The sequence below is a fragment of the Daphnia magna genome, linkage group LG1 (genome assembly GCF_020631705.1).
Source record: "Daphnia magna isolate NIES linkage group LG1, ASM2063170v1.1, whole genome shotgun sequence".
Taxonomy (NCBI): domain Eukaryota; kingdom Metazoa; phylum Arthropoda; class Branchiopoda; order Diplostraca; family Daphniidae; genus Daphnia; species Daphnia magna.
The window spans coordinates 13,118,932-13,138,170 of NC_059182.1; the positions used below are offsets into that span (position 1 = coordinate 13,118,932).

General features: G+C 39.8%; 4 protein-coding genes and 1 pseudogene across 6 annotated transcripts; 3 read left to right on the forward strand and 2 right to left on the reverse strand.

Annotated features, from left to right (window-relative positions):
* The first annotated feature begins 164 nt into the window (after window positions 1-164).
* Window positions 165-5,996, forward strand: LOC123475306. The gene is given in 5 exon segments (XM_045177885.1): window positions 165-169; window positions 239-1,077; window positions 1,516-2,214; window positions 2,991-3,135; window positions 3,197-5,996. Coding segments are annotated over 5 exon segments (4,332 nt in total). The 3' UTR covers window positions 5,841-5,996.
* A 557-nt stretch (window positions 5,997-6,553) lies between these two features.
* On the forward strand, window positions 6,554-7,406 carry LOC123469700 (larval cuticle protein 65Ab1-like). 2 transcript variants are annotated; one of them, XM_045168901.1, is made up of 2 exons: window positions 6,554-6,922; window positions 7,006-7,406. In XM_045168901.1, exons 1-2 carry the CDS (start codon window positions 6,714-6,716, stop codon window positions 7,301-7,303), a joined length of 507 nt encoding a protein of 168 aa, XP_045024836.1. In that variant the 5' UTR covers window positions 6,554-6,713; the 3' UTR covers window positions 7,304-7,406. The 2 variants fall into 2 exon arrangements, with proteins under 2 accessions (XP_045024836.1, XP_045024833.1); XM_045168898.1 differs by having other exon boundaries at window positions 6,746-6,922; window positions 6,984-7,406.
* A 4,679-nt stretch (window positions 7,407-12,085) lies between these two features.
* LOC123469696 lies at window positions 12,086-14,555 on the forward strand (annotated as a pseudogene).
* Window positions 14,556-15,060: 505 nt separating this feature from the next.
* LOC123475322 (ras-related protein Rab-39A-like) lies at window positions 15,061-15,456 on the reverse strand. The gene is made up of 2 exons (XM_045177914.1): window positions 15,297-15,456; window positions 15,061-15,233 (listed from the first exon to the last, which is right to left on the reverse strand). Exons 1-2 carry the CDS (start codon window positions 15,454-15,456, stop codon window positions 15,061-15,063), a joined length of 333 nt encoding a protein of 110 aa, XP_045033849.1.
* LOC123469695 (sarcolemmal membrane-associated protein-like) lies at window positions 15,362-18,503 on the reverse strand. Of its 2 annotated transcripts, XM_045168884.1 has the most exons (14): window positions 18,367-18,503; window positions 18,076-18,293; window positions 17,870-18,007; window positions 17,754-17,804; window positions 17,620-17,686; window positions 17,478-17,559; window positions 17,250-17,417; window positions 16,973-17,115; window positions 16,670-16,904; window positions 16,385-16,609; window positions 16,258-16,324; window positions 15,920-15,985; window positions 15,596-15,709; window positions 15,362-15,519 (listed from the first exon to the last, which is right to left on the reverse strand). In XM_045168884.1, exons 4-14 carry the CDS (start codon window positions 17,770-17,772, stop codon window positions 15,497-15,499), a joined length of 1,209 nt encoding a protein of 402 aa, XP_045024819.1. In that variant the 5' UTR covers window positions 17,773-17,804; window positions 17,870-18,007; window positions 18,076-18,293; window positions 18,367-18,503; the 3' UTR covers window positions 15,362-15,496. The 2 variants fall into 2 exon arrangements, with proteins under 2 accessions (XP_045024819.1, XP_045024820.1); XM_045168885.1 differs by lacking the exon at window positions 15,920-15,985 and having other exon boundaries at window positions 18,076-18,479.
* Between the last annotated feature and the right edge of the window lie 736 nt (window positions 18,504-19,239).

Genomic DNA, 19,239 nt, shown 5'->3' on the forward strand with positions numbered 1-19,239 from the left:
ACAAGCAACAGAAATCTTAAAAATCTTAAATTTTTTTTTGCAAAATAGCATTTTCGAGTAAGGGGTGGTTTGCTACTAAGCCATAGGCAGCACTTGCATATATAAGTAAACTCCTAATTCAGCAATTTCAACTCGCTAACCGATACAAAATACAAAACTTTAAGATGGAGTACTTCATAGAATTCACAATCTTAAGTTTCTCTATTTTCTTTTGTTATTTGTATTGGAATCAGCGTAGGATTCCATTGTCCTGCTCGTGTAAATGCAAGAAGACCTGCATAGCCGACGAGACAAATAACCCAGAACAACCAGATCAGAACAACCAGATCAGAACAACCAATCAGCGTAGGATTCCATTGTCCTGCTCGTGTAAATGCAAGAAGACCTGCATAGCCGACGAGACAAATAACCCAGAACACCCAGAAAACTATGGAATCGGACCCACTGACGACCGAGCACCGTCACCGGAAAGGTGTGGAGCCGAATCCGTTCAGCCGAATCCATCACCAGTACGAGAAAGTTGCGAAACGCCACAGAATAATCGCGAAACGATACCGGAATGTCAGGAAATATACTTGAAATCCACGCAACCCAGTGGAATCGACAACGAACTTGGTTTGAACAAGGAGCAAACGGTGGCTATTAGCCAACGTCAGCAATGTTCCGAAAATTCAGCGATTCTTCCCTTTCGTCATCGGTTCGACGAAATAACATCAGTGGCTTTTGAAGAAAATGAATTGACGGATGAAGAAAACTATGGAATCGGACCCACTGACAACCAAGCACCGTCACCGGAAATGTGTGGAGCTAAATTCATTCAGCCAAATCCATCACCAATACGAGAAAGTTGCGAAACCATACCAGAATGTCAGGAAATATACCTGAAAACCACGCAATTTAGTCGAATCGACAACGAACTTGGTTTGAACAAGGAGCAAACGGTGGCTAGCCAACGTTGTTGGCAAAATTCAGCGATTATTCCCTTTCGTCATCGGTTCGACGAACTTACATCAATGGCTTTTGAAGAAAATGAATTGATGGATGATGACTCAAAGGAAGAAGAAAGCATCCAAGAGAGTGCGTGTAATAATTTCAGCGAAGTTTTGTGTCCGGCCACGGGGGAAAATGCTGGTGAAAAACCAAACCAAAATGATTTTTTCGTCTTCAAACATAAAATCAAAAATGTTTGGTCAAAATTGAAGAAAATTTGGACTTTAAGACAGTCTCCAAAGTTGAAAAAATATCGACCTCCGACTTTTAAACCTACTAGACAAAGAACTACCCAGCTATGGAGTGAAACATGGGGTAAAAAAACAGCTTTATCGCTGACTCCCCAAGAATTGAATAGACAAGAATCAATCAATGAAATATTGCAAGGCGAGATCCATTTTATCGAAGATCTCCTGATGATACAAACGGTTTATCACCAATCACTGGTACACCTTGGCTACATTTCCCGTAGTGAGGCAAACCTAATATTCGGTTGGATCCCGACGTTTATCTCAATCCACACAGAGTTTAGAGACAGAATTTTAAAAGCATTAGGACCAAATAGCTGTTTCACATACTTTGGTACGTCCGTCCAAGAATGGATTCCTAATCTCAAAATCTATTCATCCTATTGTTATCAGCTGATTGAAGTTAAAAAGCTGCTAGACGAAAAAAAGAACTCTGATCCTCTATTTGAGGATTTCCTCAGACGTTGTCTGGAGTCCAGCTTTTCACGGCGTTTGGATCTGTGGAGCTACCTGGACGCTCCCAGATCCCGTTTAATGAAATATCCCCTCCTATTGACCCAGACACAAAAGTTTGGAAAAAACAACCACAATGAATTCAAGGCACTTGAACAAGCTCTTCAAATGCTTCGCGATGTTCTAGACCAAGTAGACAGATCAACGGGACTTGCAATATGCAAACAGGTAATCGATAAAATTGATTTGCCTGAGGAAATGACTACAGTTTTTGAAGATGCCAACACTGTTATGTGTAGAGGAGAACTCGAGACCTGTCAAGGGATCAAGCTTCAATGCTTTCTGTTCAACAGTGGGCTGGTCCTCACCAGAGCTGATTCCAGGGGGCGCCTAAATCTCTACGGGAATCCCTTTGAAGCAGGACACTTCAAAATAGTTGATTTAGGGAGCGAGGTCCAACAAAAAACTAACAGAAGCAAACTTCAAACGAGGTATTTACTTCGAGTCGATACACCGTCGGAAAGTATCACATTGGTCACTCTCGACGAAACCAATAAGAAAAGGTGGATGACTAGTCTTTCTACAGTCGTGAACGGAAAGGTCTAGTAAGGCTTGTTTCTTCGCTAGAAATTTAAAAAAAAAAATTAAAAAAAAAAACAAAATTAAAATTTTCTTCCTACCTAGTTTTGGACATGTTCTCGCCCTGAACAAAAACTCTTTCTGATGACTAATCAAATAAAGCCGAGATTCACTTCGATTTCCAAAAAGCACTATCTCTACTTGGTGGGTTTAATTGTAGTACCAGTGGAATGATAATTAAATTTTTCAACCCTTTCAAAGGCTTTAATATTGAAAAATTTAAAAATCATGCATATGGTGCTATATCAATCTCTACGGAGTAAAACCTACCGAGCAAGAGAAAGGCTACTTTGCAAGTTTAAGGTTTCTTAGGTTTTGCGATCTGTTTAAGAGGGAGTTTTGCAACTAAAAACTAAAGTGACACATTTAATATTTTTGGCCCGAAATCTCTTTCAAATTATTGTAACTTCGTGAGGAACTAACTTCCGCCTCGGTCTACGGACCAAAAAGGAGCACGGGCAGGGCCCCGGGGTTCCCGACGGCGCTCAACCGTGAATAACCTGCATTGGTTTTACAATTGCATGAAGGTACGATGGAAATTTAATAGAACATCCTAATAGGGGAGACTGGAGTATGCCGGGACACCGGGTCAAGAGGGACAGTAGGGGGGAAAATAGTAGATTTTAATAAAATTAAAAATTTTTTAAGTATGTTATTTAGATACATACAATCTACTTTGGCATAAAATTTGGTTTAGTTTTGTCGAACTCAAGAAGCGTAAACGAACGTCAGCAGCTTCAAAACGGGCTTCGACAACTCCAAAAAGGTCTTCGCCCGCAAAAAAAAGCAATCACGGTATACACGAGTAACACCCATTTGAAAGTTTTAAAAACTATATTTACCATTACTGTTTTTTCTTAATGAAGGACACCAATTGTCAACACGACTCCAACTCCGCAGAGAAAAAGATCTTCTACAGCAGATGAACGTCCTTCGCGAATAGGTACACGCATCTCCCCACGTACCTTGCAACGACAAACTGGCCTTACCCATTATAAAGACACATCCAGCGAATCGGAGGACGACGAGGATAGCGTTGAAGTTAGCGAAATTTCAGAAGACCCGAACGGTGACAAAGAAGACGAAGAGCCTAACGAACAGACTGTCGCTGTGGCGAAAACTGCTCAGCGAAAAAAACGTGGTCGGAGAACAAGAAGCCGAAAGAGGCCGGTTAAAAAGAAATTGCAAAAGATCGTTGAAGAGGCAGAAGAAACTGCGGAGAAAGAAACGGCAATTGAAGAAGCAGAAAAAGTGGAAATGAAAGTAGAAAAAGAAGATGCGGAAGAAAAAGTTCAGAATGAAGATAAGATTGTAAAAGAAGAAGAGACGTCTAACATCGGTAAAGATGACAATGTCTTCGATGAAGCTGATGAGACGCTCGACAAGCAAGAAAAAGGCTCCAAAGAAGGAGATGAAGTAATAAAGCCGCCAATTCCCTTACAGGGCGAAACCATTAAGACCGATATAAAGAAGGAAGAGAGCGAACAACCTGTAATTAACGAAGAACAAAACGAACCGAAGAAAGAAGGTCTAGTTAAGGGTGAGGGTGAAGAGTCTTCGCCATCAGCTACTACTTAGCGCTTTACGGTGTCTCAATTGTTGCAAAAACTCGCTCCATCAAAAGAGCCAGCAACACCAGCAGCTCCTGAAACTACCACTTCTTCGGAAGCAGAACCGATATCCGAGACGGTTTCCGATCCTGATCGTGCATCGTATGACCCCTACTTCTTCGAACTCATCATTTCCAATGTAGAAGAATTACAAGACTGGATCAATCGCTTTAGCGATGTAAATGAAGAAGGAAAACCTCGTCCTCGCTGTGAGGTAAAACTCCGCGAGCATCTTCAGTCGCTGCTGGAGGAGGCCCAGCCACTGGCGTCTGACCAGCAACAAGCCAATCAAAAAATTTGCCAACAACTGTGGAAAGAATGGGAACGCTACCGATGCTCTTCATCGAGCAATCGCCAAACCTCTGGTGCAGCCGATGAAAGCGATCGAATTCGTGATTCAGGCATGTCAGAATCGGAGGGTTCTCAACCAGAAGATAACACGAGCTCTATCGGATCGGAAGATGGCGTGCGACATTCACGCCGACTTCGAGTTAAGCGTATTCTACACACAGCTAATGGTTCTCATCAGAGTACGAGAAGTTCCAGTCCGATGGAAGAAGAGCCTCCTAGCAAACACAATCGCAAAGGGTCCTATAACTTTGATCCGGCTTGGGACTCGGACGCCCATTCAACACCTGAAACACCTGTGGGTCGTAAACGTTCTAACTACATCCCTGAAATGAAAAATCCTGGCTTTTGGATTGGGCGACGCGTTACCAGGGCAACAGCTGAATTTGTTGGTGTTCCAGAAGAAAGCACAAGTCCACCTCAAGAACCACAAAATAGCCAACCTGTGATTAAGTCTGTAGACAAATCTCCTCCAGCAGGCGTCCAAACAGACCAGCTCGTTGATCAGCTTCGTCAACTCCGTCGACAACAGGTTTTACTCAGCAGTAACGATCCACGTCCAAGTGCATCAGCTGTCAGCTCACCTAACGGTTCACCGTCAGTTTATTTTCCCTCTAAAGACGGACAACTAGTAAGAATCACGAACCCGAAAACAGCTGGATTTCTCACACAGCTCAAAACGAACCGGTCATTACAGTCAAACACGTCTAGCCCAATTGCTGCTCAACCGAGAAAAATTTTCATTCATCAAAGGCCGCCCCTCCATCTTCAGAAAGCGGGTGGCAGCCCACCAGCACCAGTATCCATCGACATCACCCAGTTAGTTAGCCAGGCAGCCCTAAATGGGTTGATTGTGGCTCACGAGCCGCGCAGTCTATCGTTGGATATGGGACAACATGGGCGTTTTATGGTCACGGCCCAAATGACACCAGCTGGCCCTAAAGTCATCAGCGCATCTCCGTTGCCACGAAAGTTGAAAATCATTACTAATGCGGCTTCTACGGACGCCGCTTCCGTTGTTCAAGCTGTTCCTGAATTGGCAGTTGCAGCTACCGAATCAACTCTTGTCGATTCTTCTTCTCCTAAAGTCGTTCTTGCAGTTCCCACTTCAATTGAATTAAATTCTGCAATTCCTGTTGCTGAGGAATCGACTGCTAAAACCTCTATTGCCGCTAATTTGGCTCACGCAGATCAGCCTGCCGCAAAAGATGTCACCACCGTAACCAAATCAATTCCTCCTAACGTGACGCCATCCCTTGTCAACCCGGCCATTACCCCTAAGACCAATGGATCGCCTGCCGTTTCCAAACAAATCCTTATTAGCGATCCGAGACAGAACAATATTATCAGTGCTGATATTCTTCGTTCAGTTGCTGGGCCAGAAGCTGTTGGAGCAAGATTGACTATTGTCAAAGAAGGCAACTCGAAGATGCTTACCTTGATTCTCTCCAATGGCGAGATTCGCCGACTTACCAATTCACAGGTCCAGCAGATCCAGGCCGCTGTACGCAACAAAACGAAACCTACAAGCGATGAAGCTGCAGCTTCCTGAGTCGTCCCTTCGTTTACATTTCTCCTGAAATTTTTGCTATTTATTCATTTCGTCTTCACTTGCGATCAAATAAAATTTTCTTATTATGACTGATGACCCCATAGCATGTCAAAACTTATAACTTGGTCGCAAGGCGAATAAAATTCTTTTTTCTTATTGAACAAGTTATTTTCGATAAACGAGAAGATAAAAATATATTGTAAAGCGTCATATCTTCCACAAATTCCTTTTTATGCTATACTGACAAGTAACAACAGAATCGATAAATTTTCATTTTGCACACCATTGACTATCTGTTACCGCCAGTAAACAAGCGGTTTATCGTTTATGAGTTGTCTAGATGAGATGATGTAGTATTTTTATTTCGTTATTTATGTTTATTTTATTTAATAACTTGTTAGGGGTATTAATCGGACTAAAGTAAAAAAAAAAAAAACATATTTTAAGTAGTTTGAGCGGGATAAAATAGAATAAATAAAAGTAGCTTGCCAGTTGTTATGCTAAAATTGCATTTAAAAGTATTAAAAATTTTAAATTATTAAGTAGACGTCACATGTGAATTAGCAAATATACTGTACTATCATTGTTACACATTATTTATCCTTGAATTTTTATTCACGCACATGCAGGCTTTATTTAAATGAGCTATATCTATTAATGAATAAAAAAGTGGGATCATCGGTCAAATTACCGGCCAGAGGCACACATAATCCGTGTTGACTCCTAGCTTCCTCCATTAAGGGGTACAGCGTTCGCTTTCAATCGAGCCAAGGTTATTCAGACTATATATGGATCCTTACACAGTCTTGAAGCCATTTTCGACCTGGAATTAGCGTCAGACAATCTCCAAATGGTCCGACCACGTCCATCACCATGCTATACTACATACTACATACTACATGCTATACTATACTACATCACCGCTATACTACCCCAAGCTACCCTGCACCAAAGTACCCTACCCCTGGCTACCCTGCACCAGCTTACCCTACTCCCAGCTACAACAAGGATAACAAATACGCTGATATCACCATCACCAGCCAATCTGACGAACGCAACCTCGATGGCAGCAGCCAATGGAGGTAAGCCAACTTAATTCTTCACACCATTACCATAGGGATTTAAAATACTCTGATTTAAAAGATTTAATCCTTTTAACCCACAGCTATGCCCAGTCTGACTACACTACCCGTGAAGAGTCCCAGGTTCAGAAGAAGATGCAAGGAGTCACTTACGATTCTTACGGCAAAGAATCATACGGTGAAGTCCTAGGCAACACCAACAAGGGATCCTCTTACTGGGTATCCTCTGAAGGCCAGAAATTCACTTTGACCTGGGCCGCTGATGAAGCTGGATTCCAGCCCAAAGGTGATCACTTGCCCGTCGCACCCGTCCACGAATACGAACTCCCAGTTGCCCCCGTCCACATCCCTTTCAACGGCAAAGGCTACAAGATCTACTAAATTAATGAAATCTCAATTGAACAAATAATTTAAAACTATGTATTTTATGCCTTACGCCTTTTGGCTCTTGATGTAAAAATGTGTGAATATAAAGTGGAGACTATCTAGCAAACTTGTTTCTTTGGAGCACATATTTAATGTGGTTCTTGGTGAAATTGAGCTCTTTCGTCGACTTTGGGTGTTGGGCGTTGATTAGTTGTTGAGAGTATTTTGAAGCGATAAAGATGAATCCGAAATAATGTGAAGATCCAACACGATGCGAATCCATGCTGGACATTGGACGGGAACAGAGGGATGTGCACTTTAGAAAGTGCCCGATCCAGTGACTAGTCAAAATTGTTGGTCATGTTCAATCGCTTGGAATCACAATAACAAGTGTAGCATCCAAGCCTGTTCTGTTAGAAAGCCTTCATTTGAAATAGCAAATTTGCTGGAATTAAAAGACCGTGAAAAACAGCTCTTGCGTAATTTCGTTTTTCAAATAGTGATAAAATACTCCATCTCCAATTTTTTCTCTCTCTCAACGGGCATTTTAAAATAATACTGAATAGTTTCGAGAAACTGTACAATTTTTCAAGTTATCGATTCGTTAGCAACCAAAACTGTGGGAAGGGTCACAAAAATTCCATGATGGCCGCTGCCTTATTTTTCTCTCTTTTCATTTGTTTCTATCATATTTTCTCACTTTTCAGTCTCTAGCTCTAAAAGTTACCACTGAGAATCTCTACGTTACATTTTTACGAGATTTGAACAGTTCGTTTTCTTTATCTCTGTGGGTAAGATGCATTCGTCAGTAGAATTTTAAGTGTTGTGCTTTCGAATTGGTTCGTGGTGTACCTGGCATATATTTGGTAGCCGGAGAAATAGGACCCAGACAAATAGGACCCGGAGAAATAGGACCCAAAAAAAGGCCATGGAGAAATAGGACCCGGTGAAATAGGACCCCTTTTTCTGACTTTCAATTCTGACTTTGCGTTTCAATTCCTACAATATATTTCAAAATATATTACGCACATATTTCAATTTTTAAAAAAATGTAAAAATACTTCTTGTATTAGTTTTCTTGACAATTGCTAAACTTGAATCGAGCAGGGGCAGAGGGAAGATGTATAACTACATTACCAGATACCAGGAAGTACACCGAAAATTGCGCCATTTGCGGCGTTGCCAAATTCTTTTTATTTTTATTTAAAAGCAGAAACATACCGTATGGCAGAGTAATAGAATACTGGTGTAGCCACGGCCATGTTAACTCCCCCTCTCGGATTTTTTCCCAAAAGTTGCTGCAAGTTTCGCGTATCGATTGTGAGAAAATGAGGCAAGATATCGATTTAAGTGTCTCGTAACCGTAACTGCCATCTATGAATTGAGTTTTAAGGGTTGTTATTTTTCTACTACTACTTTTACTTTTTTCACACTAATTAATTAAGCCACTTTTTGTTTACTTTCTGAAGTACAGACGACGAAAACGAACGAAAACATAGCGAAAACTTAATACATCACAAGTTCACAACACAGCCGCTGTGGCGCTTTCGTTACGAGCCAGAAAGACTTTCAGGCCAAAAAGGCAATGGGAGGGCCCGCCATAAGCGTGGCTACACCAGTATTCTATTACTCTGCGTATGGTGTCAGCCAGTACCAAAAACGTCTAATCTCCGAGTCTGTCTCCCGCTCTTCACCGTTCACCTTCACAGTCACTGCCTCATTGGTCGAGTCATACAATACAAAACATGATGTTGGAACCTAGGCAACGCCGCAAATGTGCAATTTTTCAAAAGAGGGTAAATTTAAAACATAAATAAAAATTCCCAAATTGCACCGTCATTTTTATTTTAGTCCCAAAACATCGGGAATTTCCCGATAGGGATTCTATCAAAACTCGCATTTCCCAACCCCCTGATACAGGCACCCGTACCCTTCTACAACGACCGGTGGATCGACCGACACTTTTTCTGAGACTTTACCCCAGAGATGGCGCTGATGGCGCGGCGATTTCAGGGGTGTCCACACTAACGCGGAGATTAACGAAGGGGTCCTGTCAATTATCGGCTCAACAATAAAGGAATGCGGAGCAATCTAAGAGCGACTCGACATTTCTGGAGATTTTTTTCAGAGAGATGGCGCGTCGGTCATGAAGATAGGGAAAAATCAGGCCGTGAAGTTATTTTTCAAGGCGAGGCTTTGTGCGTCGCCCGGCAACGGACAGGTTATTTCACAGGCCGTGTGAGCTCCATTGTTTCGATCATGGTCGTCTACATAAAAAGAGGCAACTACGGAACGCCGTTTGATCCACTTTTTACTAGGGGCCCTCACTCCGTTCAGGAAGTTCCCGATAGGGTACGGCATGGTCGCCAATTCGCCATAATATCTCGGAAACCGTTTGCTAAAAAAGGCAAAACAGACTCCGTATACATGTCCTATGAGGCGTGCGCTGATCTGGTTAAAAACCATAAATGAAGTTGGTGCGCTAACAGAACTGTTTTCGTAAATTTTTTAAACGGCTAGTCTAAAGAGAAAACCAATGACTAAATCGAAATCGGCGTTCAATGTCGATTATACCGTCTGATTTTTGGAGAATTTCAAGGGATGTCATTTTTGGCCGTTTTTGGCAAAAGTGGAAAGGCTATACCCTTCCCACTTTTTCATTTTTGGCCAAATTTCAAATTTGGCTTAAAATACATGATTTAGATTCAGAATTGAATGAAAATCACGGAAATCAGGTTTATTTTTCTATTGGTCTCATAGTTTTTCATTTACATGTTAAAAACCATAGATGAAGTTGGTGCGCTAACAGAACTGTTTTCGTTAATTTTTTAAACGGCTAGTCTAAAGAGAAAACCAATGACTAAATCGAAATCGGCGTTCAATGTCGATTATACCGTCTGATTTTTGGAGAATTTCAAGGGATGTCATTTTTGGCCGATTTTGGCAAAAGTGGAAAGGCTATACCCTTCCCACTTTTTCATTTTTGGCCAAATTTCAAATTTGGCTTAAAATACATGATTTAGATTCAAAATTGAATGAAAATCACGGAAATCGGGTTTATTTTTCTATTGGTCTTATAGTTTTTCATTTACATGTTAAAAACCATAAATGAAGTTGGTGCGCTAACAGAACTGTTTTCGTTAATTTTTTAAACGGCTAGTCTAAAGAGAAAACCAATGACTAAATTGAAATCAGCGTTCAATTTCGATTATGTCGTCTGATTTTTGGAGAATTTCAAGAGATGTCATTTTTGGCCGATTTTGACAAAAGTGGAAAGGCTATACCCTTCCCACTTTTTCATTTTTGGCCAAATTTCAAATTTGGCTTAAAATACATGATTTAGATTCAGAATTGAATGAAAATCACGGAAATCAGGTTTATTTTTCTATTGGTCTCATAGTTTTTCATTTACATGTTAAAAACCATAGATGAAGTTGGTGCGCTAACAGAACTGTTTTCGTTAATTTTTTAAACGGCTAGTCTAAAGAGAAAACCAATGACTAAATCGAAATCGGCGTTCAATGTCGATTATACCGTCTGATTTTTGGAGAATTTCAAGGAATGTCATTTTTGGCCGATTTTGGCAAAAGTGGAAAGGCTATACCCTTCCCACTTTTTCATTTTTGGCCAAATTTCAAATTTGGCTTAAAATACATGATTTAGATTCAGAATTGAATGAAAATCACGGAAATCGGGTTTATTTTTCTATTGGTCTTATAGTTTTTCATTTACATGTTAAAAACCATAAATGAAGTTGGTGCGCTAACAGAACTGTTTTCGTTAATTTTTTAAACGGCTAGTCTAAAGAGAAAACCAATGACTAAATTGAAATCAGCGTTCAATTTCGATTATGTCGTCTGATTTTTGGAGAATTTCAAGAGATGTCATTTTTGGCCGATTTTGACAAAAGTGGAAAGGCTATACCCTTCCCACTTTTTCATTTTTGGCCAAATTTCAAATTTGGCTTAAAATACATGATTTAGATTCAGAATTGAATGAAAATCACGGAAATCAGGTTTATTTTTCTATTGGTCTTATAGTTTTTCATTTACATGTTAAAAACCATAAATGAAGTTGGTGCGCTAACAGAACTGTTTTCGTTAATTTTTTAAACGGCTAGTCTAAAGAGAAAACCAATGACTAAATCGAAATCGGCGTTCAATGTCGATTATACCGTCTGATTTTTGGAGAATTTCAAGAGATGTCATTTTTGGCCGATTTTGGCAAAAGTGGGAAGGCTATACCCTTCCCACTTTTTCATTTTTGGCCAAATTTCAAATTTGGCTTAAAATACATGATTTAGATTCAGAATTGAATGAAAATCACGGAAATCAGGTTTATTTTTCTATTGGTCTTATAGTTTTTCATTTACATGTTAAAAACCATGAAAAATTAACGAAAACAGTTCTGTTAGCGCACCAACTTCATTTATGGTTTTTAACCAGATCAGCGCACGCCTCATAGGACATGTATACGGAGTCTGTTTTGCCGGAAGAGCAAACGGTTTCCGAGATATTATGGCGAATTGGCGACCAGGCCGTACCCTATCGGGAACTTCCTGAACGGAGTGAGTGGATTTACTTTTCTAGCACACGAACTGATAATTAAAAATCCAAAAAATAAAAAAGTCTTTTGCCCTATCACCTCTGTAGACGACCGGCCTCCTAGACTAGTGAACCTAGCGGGGAATCATGGAACCACTTAGTAAACACCCGCCGTTTTCCCCTACAGAGAGTCCCATACGGCGATCGTGTACCTTGCTATTATATCACGGTCCGACAGTCTACAATTGATTTTTTGAGATTGGTGTTGTTTTTTTTTGCTGCAGGTTTTGTTCTCAATCGCTCTATTGTGCTTTGAAGTGGTGTTGGGTTGTATTATTTTAAAATAGCGCTCTATTCCTGTCTTGCCTTTCGTTTTTGACAAGCTTAGTGTATTCTTTTATATTTTAATTTGAGGTATAAAAGATTTTGTTATTCATGTTTTTTAAATTAATGTTTTTTAAATTAATGTCATCATTCGTTCGCCTTGTTTCTGGATGACTCATACGTCTTACGAAATTTAGGAGTTCACGTCTTAACATCTCCCACATATCTTTGCTATCGTGTGTTGGATCCCAAGGAATAAACATCATGTTTGACAGTGGACCCAATTACAGCAAATTAAAAACAAACCTAAGGTTAATTCTAGTTCTTTGAATGTTATTGTTCATTTTGTGAAACAGCTTTCTTCCAACTTTAAGATTGGCTGTCAATCGCCTCAAACTTCTGGAGAAAAAAACACAGAGTTGGCATTGAAGGCTCGCAAGGAAATTGCAGATTACATTGCTGCTGGTAAAGCCGAAAGAGGTTTGTTTTGTGTTTTATCTATGTTGCTGCTACTTTAGTTGACATTGTTTATTTTTCCAGCCAAAATTTGAGTTGAACAAATTATTAGGGAGGATTATCAAGTTGAGGCTATGGAAATCCTAGAGATGTATTGTGATCTTCTTTTAGCCAGATTTGGGCTTGTACAACAGATGAAAACTTTAGATGAAGGATTGGCTGAAGCCATATCAAGCTTAATTTGGGTAGCTCCACGAATGCAAGCTGATGTGGCTGAATTGAAAATAATAGCTGAACAATTGGGCATTAAATACGGTAAACCGTACAGCTTGGCTTGTCGCGATAACGCATAGGCACTGTTGCACCCAAGTTAATGCATAAGCTTAGCGTGCAAGCACCACCCAAGATTCTGGTAGAAAAATACTTGATCGAAATCGCCAAAAACTACAACGTTTTCTATGAACCAGACCCGCAGGTAACCAACTAGTGTTTTAAGAAATGATATCACGAAATTATGCAAGCTTCAATAACAGATCATGCAAGAGGCGGCTGTTGCTGAGGAAGCGCTTCTGATCGACTTTAACGCAACTGAAGCTGGAAAAATGGGAGGAGGTAATCTCGGGTGGGTCCATCCAGGTCAAGCAGCCGGGGCTACTGGAGGCCCACCGCAAGGATGGATGCCACCACCTAATGCAGGCTTCGCTCCTTTTCCTGGTGGCGCATATGGACCAATGAGTGCCATGTCTCCACCTCCACCTTATGGATACCCATTGCCACCGAGTTACCAGCAACAGGAAAAACCGCCGATAGCATCAGCTCCTCATCCCTTGATGGACGAAAAGAAATTACCTTCGTTTAATATTCCTCCAAATAATCTAGGAACAAACAGTAACGCATCATCAAAAGATAATTCACCTACTGGTAATAGCAATAGCAAACCGCTTAATACGAACTTACAGGTATAGCTTAGCCAGGGAAAGTTGATTACCAAACGTGAACATAACACAATAAATGAATAACCGTTTAACTGACTACAGATAAACCAACATCCGAAACCGAGTCCACGAACAAAGATAAATAGTCCGTCACCAGATATGGACCTTCCTGATCTGCCGTCCGTGCCTCAGGATAACTTAGCTGCACCAGGCGAAAAAGACGCGGATGATGACATTGATTTTGACGATCTTACCCGTCGTTTCGAAGATTTAAAGAAAAAGAAGTAGAAGTAGCTCGAATTTGTCATCAAAGCTGCCTGAAAATGAGTAATTTCCAGATTTGGCGTAACTCAATATCTATAGGACAATGTAGCATCTCCTGGAAAATGAGTTATTGTTTACACTTTCGGTGTGTGCTTGTCAATCTTGTTACATTTATCAATATAAACTAGTAACTTTGGGCCCGTCCAGGGCCGGGAGATAGGTGGCGCTAGCGTATTTTTAACGCTTTTTTCGCCATTTAATTCTGCCAAACTGTTAACGGTTAATTTTTGCCCGGCGGCGAACGGCTTATATATTGCCTCTGGCTATCTAATCCCTAACAGTCTTTGCCCGTCGATTCCCTCTCTGCCCGTCAACCCCCCTCTTTGCCCGTCGATCAACAATCGATCAGCAAAAATAACCACTGTAGGGGGCCCGTCGACCATATAGTTGCCTCTGTTTATCATCCTCCTCACGGTTTCTGCCCGTCAACCCACTTACTGCCCACCAAAATGTCCGTTTTAGCTGGCCGTCCGTCGGCTCACATGCTGTCTCGTCCACCCGTCCTACTAAATGCCCATGGACTGAAAAATTGTCAATTTCCACGATTTCGTCCACCTTTCACGCATCTAGTCTTCCAAAGTCCTATCCCACCAATTCCTCCCAACGCCAGCGGCAACTTACCTTTTGAACTTGGTGTAATTTTTATATGACTGGTAGATGGCATATAAAATGTTTAATAATTTGGTTGGTAGTTGTCGTTTAGAGTTATTTGCGTTGAGAAATTCCCCCTTTTTTTGGTGATGGAAAAATAGCCGCTGGCGGTTTTCACCCCTTTCCAGAGCGGCTGGACTGACCAATCACAACGTTCTCTCGTTGTGACAGACACAGGCTCCTCCCAAAAAAGCTTGTTCTTTTATTATATATGGATTCCTTACGTTCAATATTGATGTTATATTTTATACGCCATTTAAGCGTAGTGATTAAAGTCTCGACATTGTTAAGAAAGAATCACGAAGCAATTGGGGTTTCAAAGACTACATGTTCGGACAAAACATGATCACGTGGTTAATTACAATCGGAATCTTGCTGTGGGGCATCTCCACTAAATGGTTAAGGGAACTTCAAAGTAAGATTGAGCCTATAAAGTCGTTGAATTATTTTCCTGTACAAGTTTCCCTATAGAAGAACGTCATGTCATGTAAATATACAATGTCTAAAAAAAACTTAAGGAAGAAAATAGAGAAATAGTTCAGCAACACGTTGTCCTGGCAGCTTCGGCTTCTACTAGACCGTAATCTCTGCCGGCTCTTCGATAACCAGCTTTAACTCCATCCCATCCGTCGTGGATTGAGTATTCTCCTAGCTGAACGCGGTTATAAATTTCCTGGCCAACAATACGAAACGCTTCTTCCACATTTTCACCTATGCATCAAATGGGTTATTACAAAATAATAGTTTATTAGTTATTACTAAGGCTACACATACCTGTTTTGGCAGAAGTTTCAACAAAAGGCATTTCATTGAAGTTTGCAAACCTTGCAGCTTCTTCACTTGACACTTCTCTTTGGTCTTTCAAATCCAGTTTACATCCAACAAGGATAAAAACAGCTCTGTGTGGCTCAATATGTGATTTGGCTTCATTCATCCAGACTGGTACATTTTCAAAGCTCTTCCTACAGCAAATGTCATAAACTAAAAGTACTCCAACCTATATATGTATGGGAGTTGAGAGAGGTATTATAAATATATAGATATATATTATATTAATTAAAATTCTGATTTACCGAATTCCTGAAATATGACTTTGTGATTGATCGAAACCTTTCTTGACCTAAAATAAAAGCAAAAATAAGAGTACTCGAGTACTCGGCACTTGGCGCGCGTTTCTTCCAAAAGCTCTGCAATAATAAAAACACGAAATATTATAGATACAGTCAATATGTGGAGACCAGCAAATATAAAGCTTGGCGTGATCAATTTGGCTGCAAAAAAAAGGGTGGGGATTGCAAATATTCTATGTTAGCAAATGACAAAGCAAAGAACAGATGTCGTGCAGCAAGAAAGCATTACAAAGCTGAAATAGTGCCACAAAGGGTTAGTTCAATCACCTTTTAAAATTACACTACAACATGCCAATTGCCTGCGGTAAAGATAACAATCCCACGTGCATCGACCTACACAATCGCCAAACAAATAAATCAGGTATCTAAACTGGTTACAGGCATATTGGCCAAGACCTAATACTCCATTATGTGAGGGTTTATGCATTAGTTGTGTAACGGGTACGCAAAAAGAATTAAATAAAAGGTCATGGACATTGAAATGCAAGGTATCACAATGAATTATAAGAAGGGCCATCCAATTCCAGAATGATAAGGCAACGAAATCCAAAACCAACAGAAAGAAGCTACGATGAAGGATTGAAAAGGGAGCACGCATTCAATACCTTGTAGACGATCAACTTCTTTTGACTTGTATCCAATAGGATCTGGGACGAATTCTCCATTCAGATTCTGAGCCATAGAAAAAAAGCCAATAAGAAAAGATGCAGATAACGGTAGATGTTGATTTACGTTTGCGAGTGATGTTTTAAGTTGTGACTCAAGTTGGACCACACGTTGTCTTAACGTTTCAGTTTGATTTTCTTTGACATTGTTACTCTTATCTTCAACTTCATCTCCGCCTATTTCATTTTCATCTTTCTTTAGTTCTTCTGCTACTTTCATGGAATCAAGACGTAGTCTTAGATTGGCGAGCTGCTCTTTGGTGAAATCGATTTCCGCCTGCCTGCTCTCCACCTGTTTTACAAATAAGAACGTTATACATGAAATTTCAAATGGAAAGATTTTAAAAATTACCTGGGCTAAAAGAACCGTTTCTTTTTCTTGAGCTTCACGAAGTGCGTCTTGTCGCGACTGCATTTCCTGTTCATGACGAAGTTGTTGGTTGTCTGCCTCCTGCAATTTTCTCTTGTACGATTGTAACTCGTCTGATTCCTTTTCGAATTTCTCAGCCAGTTCTAATATTTGTTCATTCAACTTATCATTTAATTCTTTCATATTGTCGCGTTCGTCTTCGGCATTACTCAACGATCTAGTAATTTAGAGAAAAGATATCTAGTGAATTATTATCTCAACTACGAAAACAATCACGCTACTTACCGTTCGGTTTCCTGCAATTTTTTTAATGTCTCCATCTTTTCCGTGAGCACTTTCCGCAAAGATTCTTTAGAAACATCCTGATAAATGTTTTTCTCGTCATACAACTTTCGGATCTCCTCTCGTAGTTTATCCTCGTGAAAGTTCTTTAGAAAAAGAACGGCAAACGACAAACTCATTCTTTACGTAAGCTTTATTAAATTATTTTTTAAGTTTTATTATATATCCTAAGAAATTTCTATTCTATATATAAAAAAAAAAAAAAAAGGAAAGAACGTACTTTCGATGAAACGACAAGTTGATTTTCAAGCGATTCTATCCGAGTTAATAGTCTGTCTTCCTCCATCAATGCTGTCCAGCCCATTTCAGCTGCTTCACGCGTAGCGCTCACAATACGCTGCAAGGATCCTAATTTCGTTTCTAAAACTTGTTCTCGAAAAACCGCTTCCTTGAATTCGATAAAAAATTTTAGAAACGAGATCGTGACAGGCGTTTCCCAGGTAGATACCTGTATCCATTGGTTAAGTTGGTAGAGATCTTGTTTGCCAAGTTCACAACTATCTTCTTCTTCTTGGATGCCTGTTGAAGGACTGGAGGAAGAAAGTATACATTAACTATAAGACTCAATTTGGAATAGGAAACTTACAAACCTGGCTTTGGCTTCTTTGCCATCAGGTAAATATAACTTTACAGTAGCTACAATACAACCATGAGTAACTTAAAAAAACAAAATTTAGAATGATTGAAGCAATCTGTGAAAACATAATAGTTATGATGTGAATACCTTTTCTTGAATTTTCCATAACATCTACCCCAAACTGTCTTGTAAATAAAACTACAGAAAGAAAGATATGGGAATTATTAAACTCACTTGGAATGGAGTAAATTACTTGGGAATACCTTTCCATCTTTATACCACAACAATGCATAATTCCTAGATAATACTTTACAATCAAATATGGCATTGTTAACAGCAGGCTTCACTCTAGCCACTGACCGCCCAACTTTCATGGCACTCTCCAGGCTGAGATTTCTCTCCTGCACAAAAAAAGTTTCTTAATATTCAAAATATCCCAAAGTCCACCTGGCAGAGTTTTATGCTATACCTGGAAAGGATGTGAATTTGGTCGGCAGATAAGTGTAGCTCTAGGAACTTGTTGGATTCCTGTCCCCCATTTTCGGGGGAATCTTTGAGGGTCACATTGTTTTCGTCCAGTGCGGAGAGAGAGACGGATCGGGGTAGGTCAAATTCGATCACAACCATCCGGCCAGCCTGTGATTAATGAGTGTCGAACTCCGGGAAGAGCCGCCCTTCCTCGTTTCACTATTTTGAAAATAACATGCAGACTACTTTAAGAGAGAGGAGTGTGAAGTTATTTTCACTATCGTTTTTCAACCTGAATACTGTGCACTGGTTATTGATAAAACCTAAAAAAAAATCAATGGGGTTTTTCACCAACACTCAGTGCGACAAGATTTCCTCAACTACATCCCTAATCATTCTTAAAGTTACGACCTAAAACTCACGTATAAACCACGCACAACTTCATTAAACTTGATTTCTCCCTAAAGAAAGTGAGGCCAGAAGGGGGGGGGTTTAAGGGCAACACAGTCTTCATCTGTCCACGGAAACAGATCCGTTTAGATTGTCGGTCAAAAACGGATCCTCCAAGTGGTGGGGAACGGAATTGTTTCCGATCACTATGCGTACGGCTTATTCCGATTTGTTTCCGTTCAACATAGTCTCCGTGGCGGGCGTTCCAATTTTGTTTGATTGTTTAGCTATGTTGTCATTATTTACGTTTATTATTTTTGTTTTTTTCTTTTGATTTGGTTTTAAAGTTAGTTGTATTTGTGTTTGTATTTTTAAAATCTATATATATGTTTAAAAAGAATAAACTTTTTTAATGAAAAAAAATTGCTGTATTTCATTTTTTTTTGAACCACGAAACAAATTTTACATTAGAACAGAAGTAAGAATATATTATTATTTGATAGGTAATATTAATGAATTTCTTACCATTTAACGAATTTTATTTAGGATTAGTGAAATGCATAAAATTTTTACATGTAAAAATTTCATGCATTCACGGAGTAACACTGCAGTGTTACTCAGCCAAAGCTTTAAATTTGCATTCAGTGTGTTGGCTGCGTTTTCCATCCACGTTGGGAAGTACACTTTTTTATTAAGAAGGTAATCTATTGTGGCATTGTAAAAAAATTAACACAATTATCAAACAGGTAACTTATCTCACAAAATTTTAATGTTA

Bases quoted from the DNA above. Each gene is read 5' to 3' on its own strand.
- LOC123469700 (XM_045168901.1), top strand. From the start codon at position 6,714: ATGCTATACTACATACTACATACTACATGCTATACTATACTACATCAC. The intron at 6,923-7,005 runs GTAAGCCAACTT...TTTAACCCACAG, and splicing joins GATGGCAGCAGCCAATGGAG to CTATGCCCAGTCTGACTACA.
- LOC123475322 (XM_045177914.1), bottom strand. From the start codon at position 15,456: ATGAATGAAGCCAAATCACATATTGAGCCACACAGAGCTGTTTTTATC. The intron at 15,234-15,296 runs GTATGTGTAGCC...TTTGATGCATAG, and splicing joins TGAAACTTCTGCCAAAACAG to GTGAAAATGTGGAAGAAGCG.
- LOC123469695 (XM_045168884.1), bottom strand. The intron at 17,418-17,477 runs GTATCTACCTGG...ATCGAATTCAAG, and splicing joins AACTTAACCAATGGATACAG to GAAGCGGTTTTTCGAGAACA. The intron at 15,986-16,257 runs GTATTGAATGCG...GCGATTGTGTAG, and splicing joins AGAAGTTGATCGTCTACAAG to GTCGATGCACGTGGGATTGT.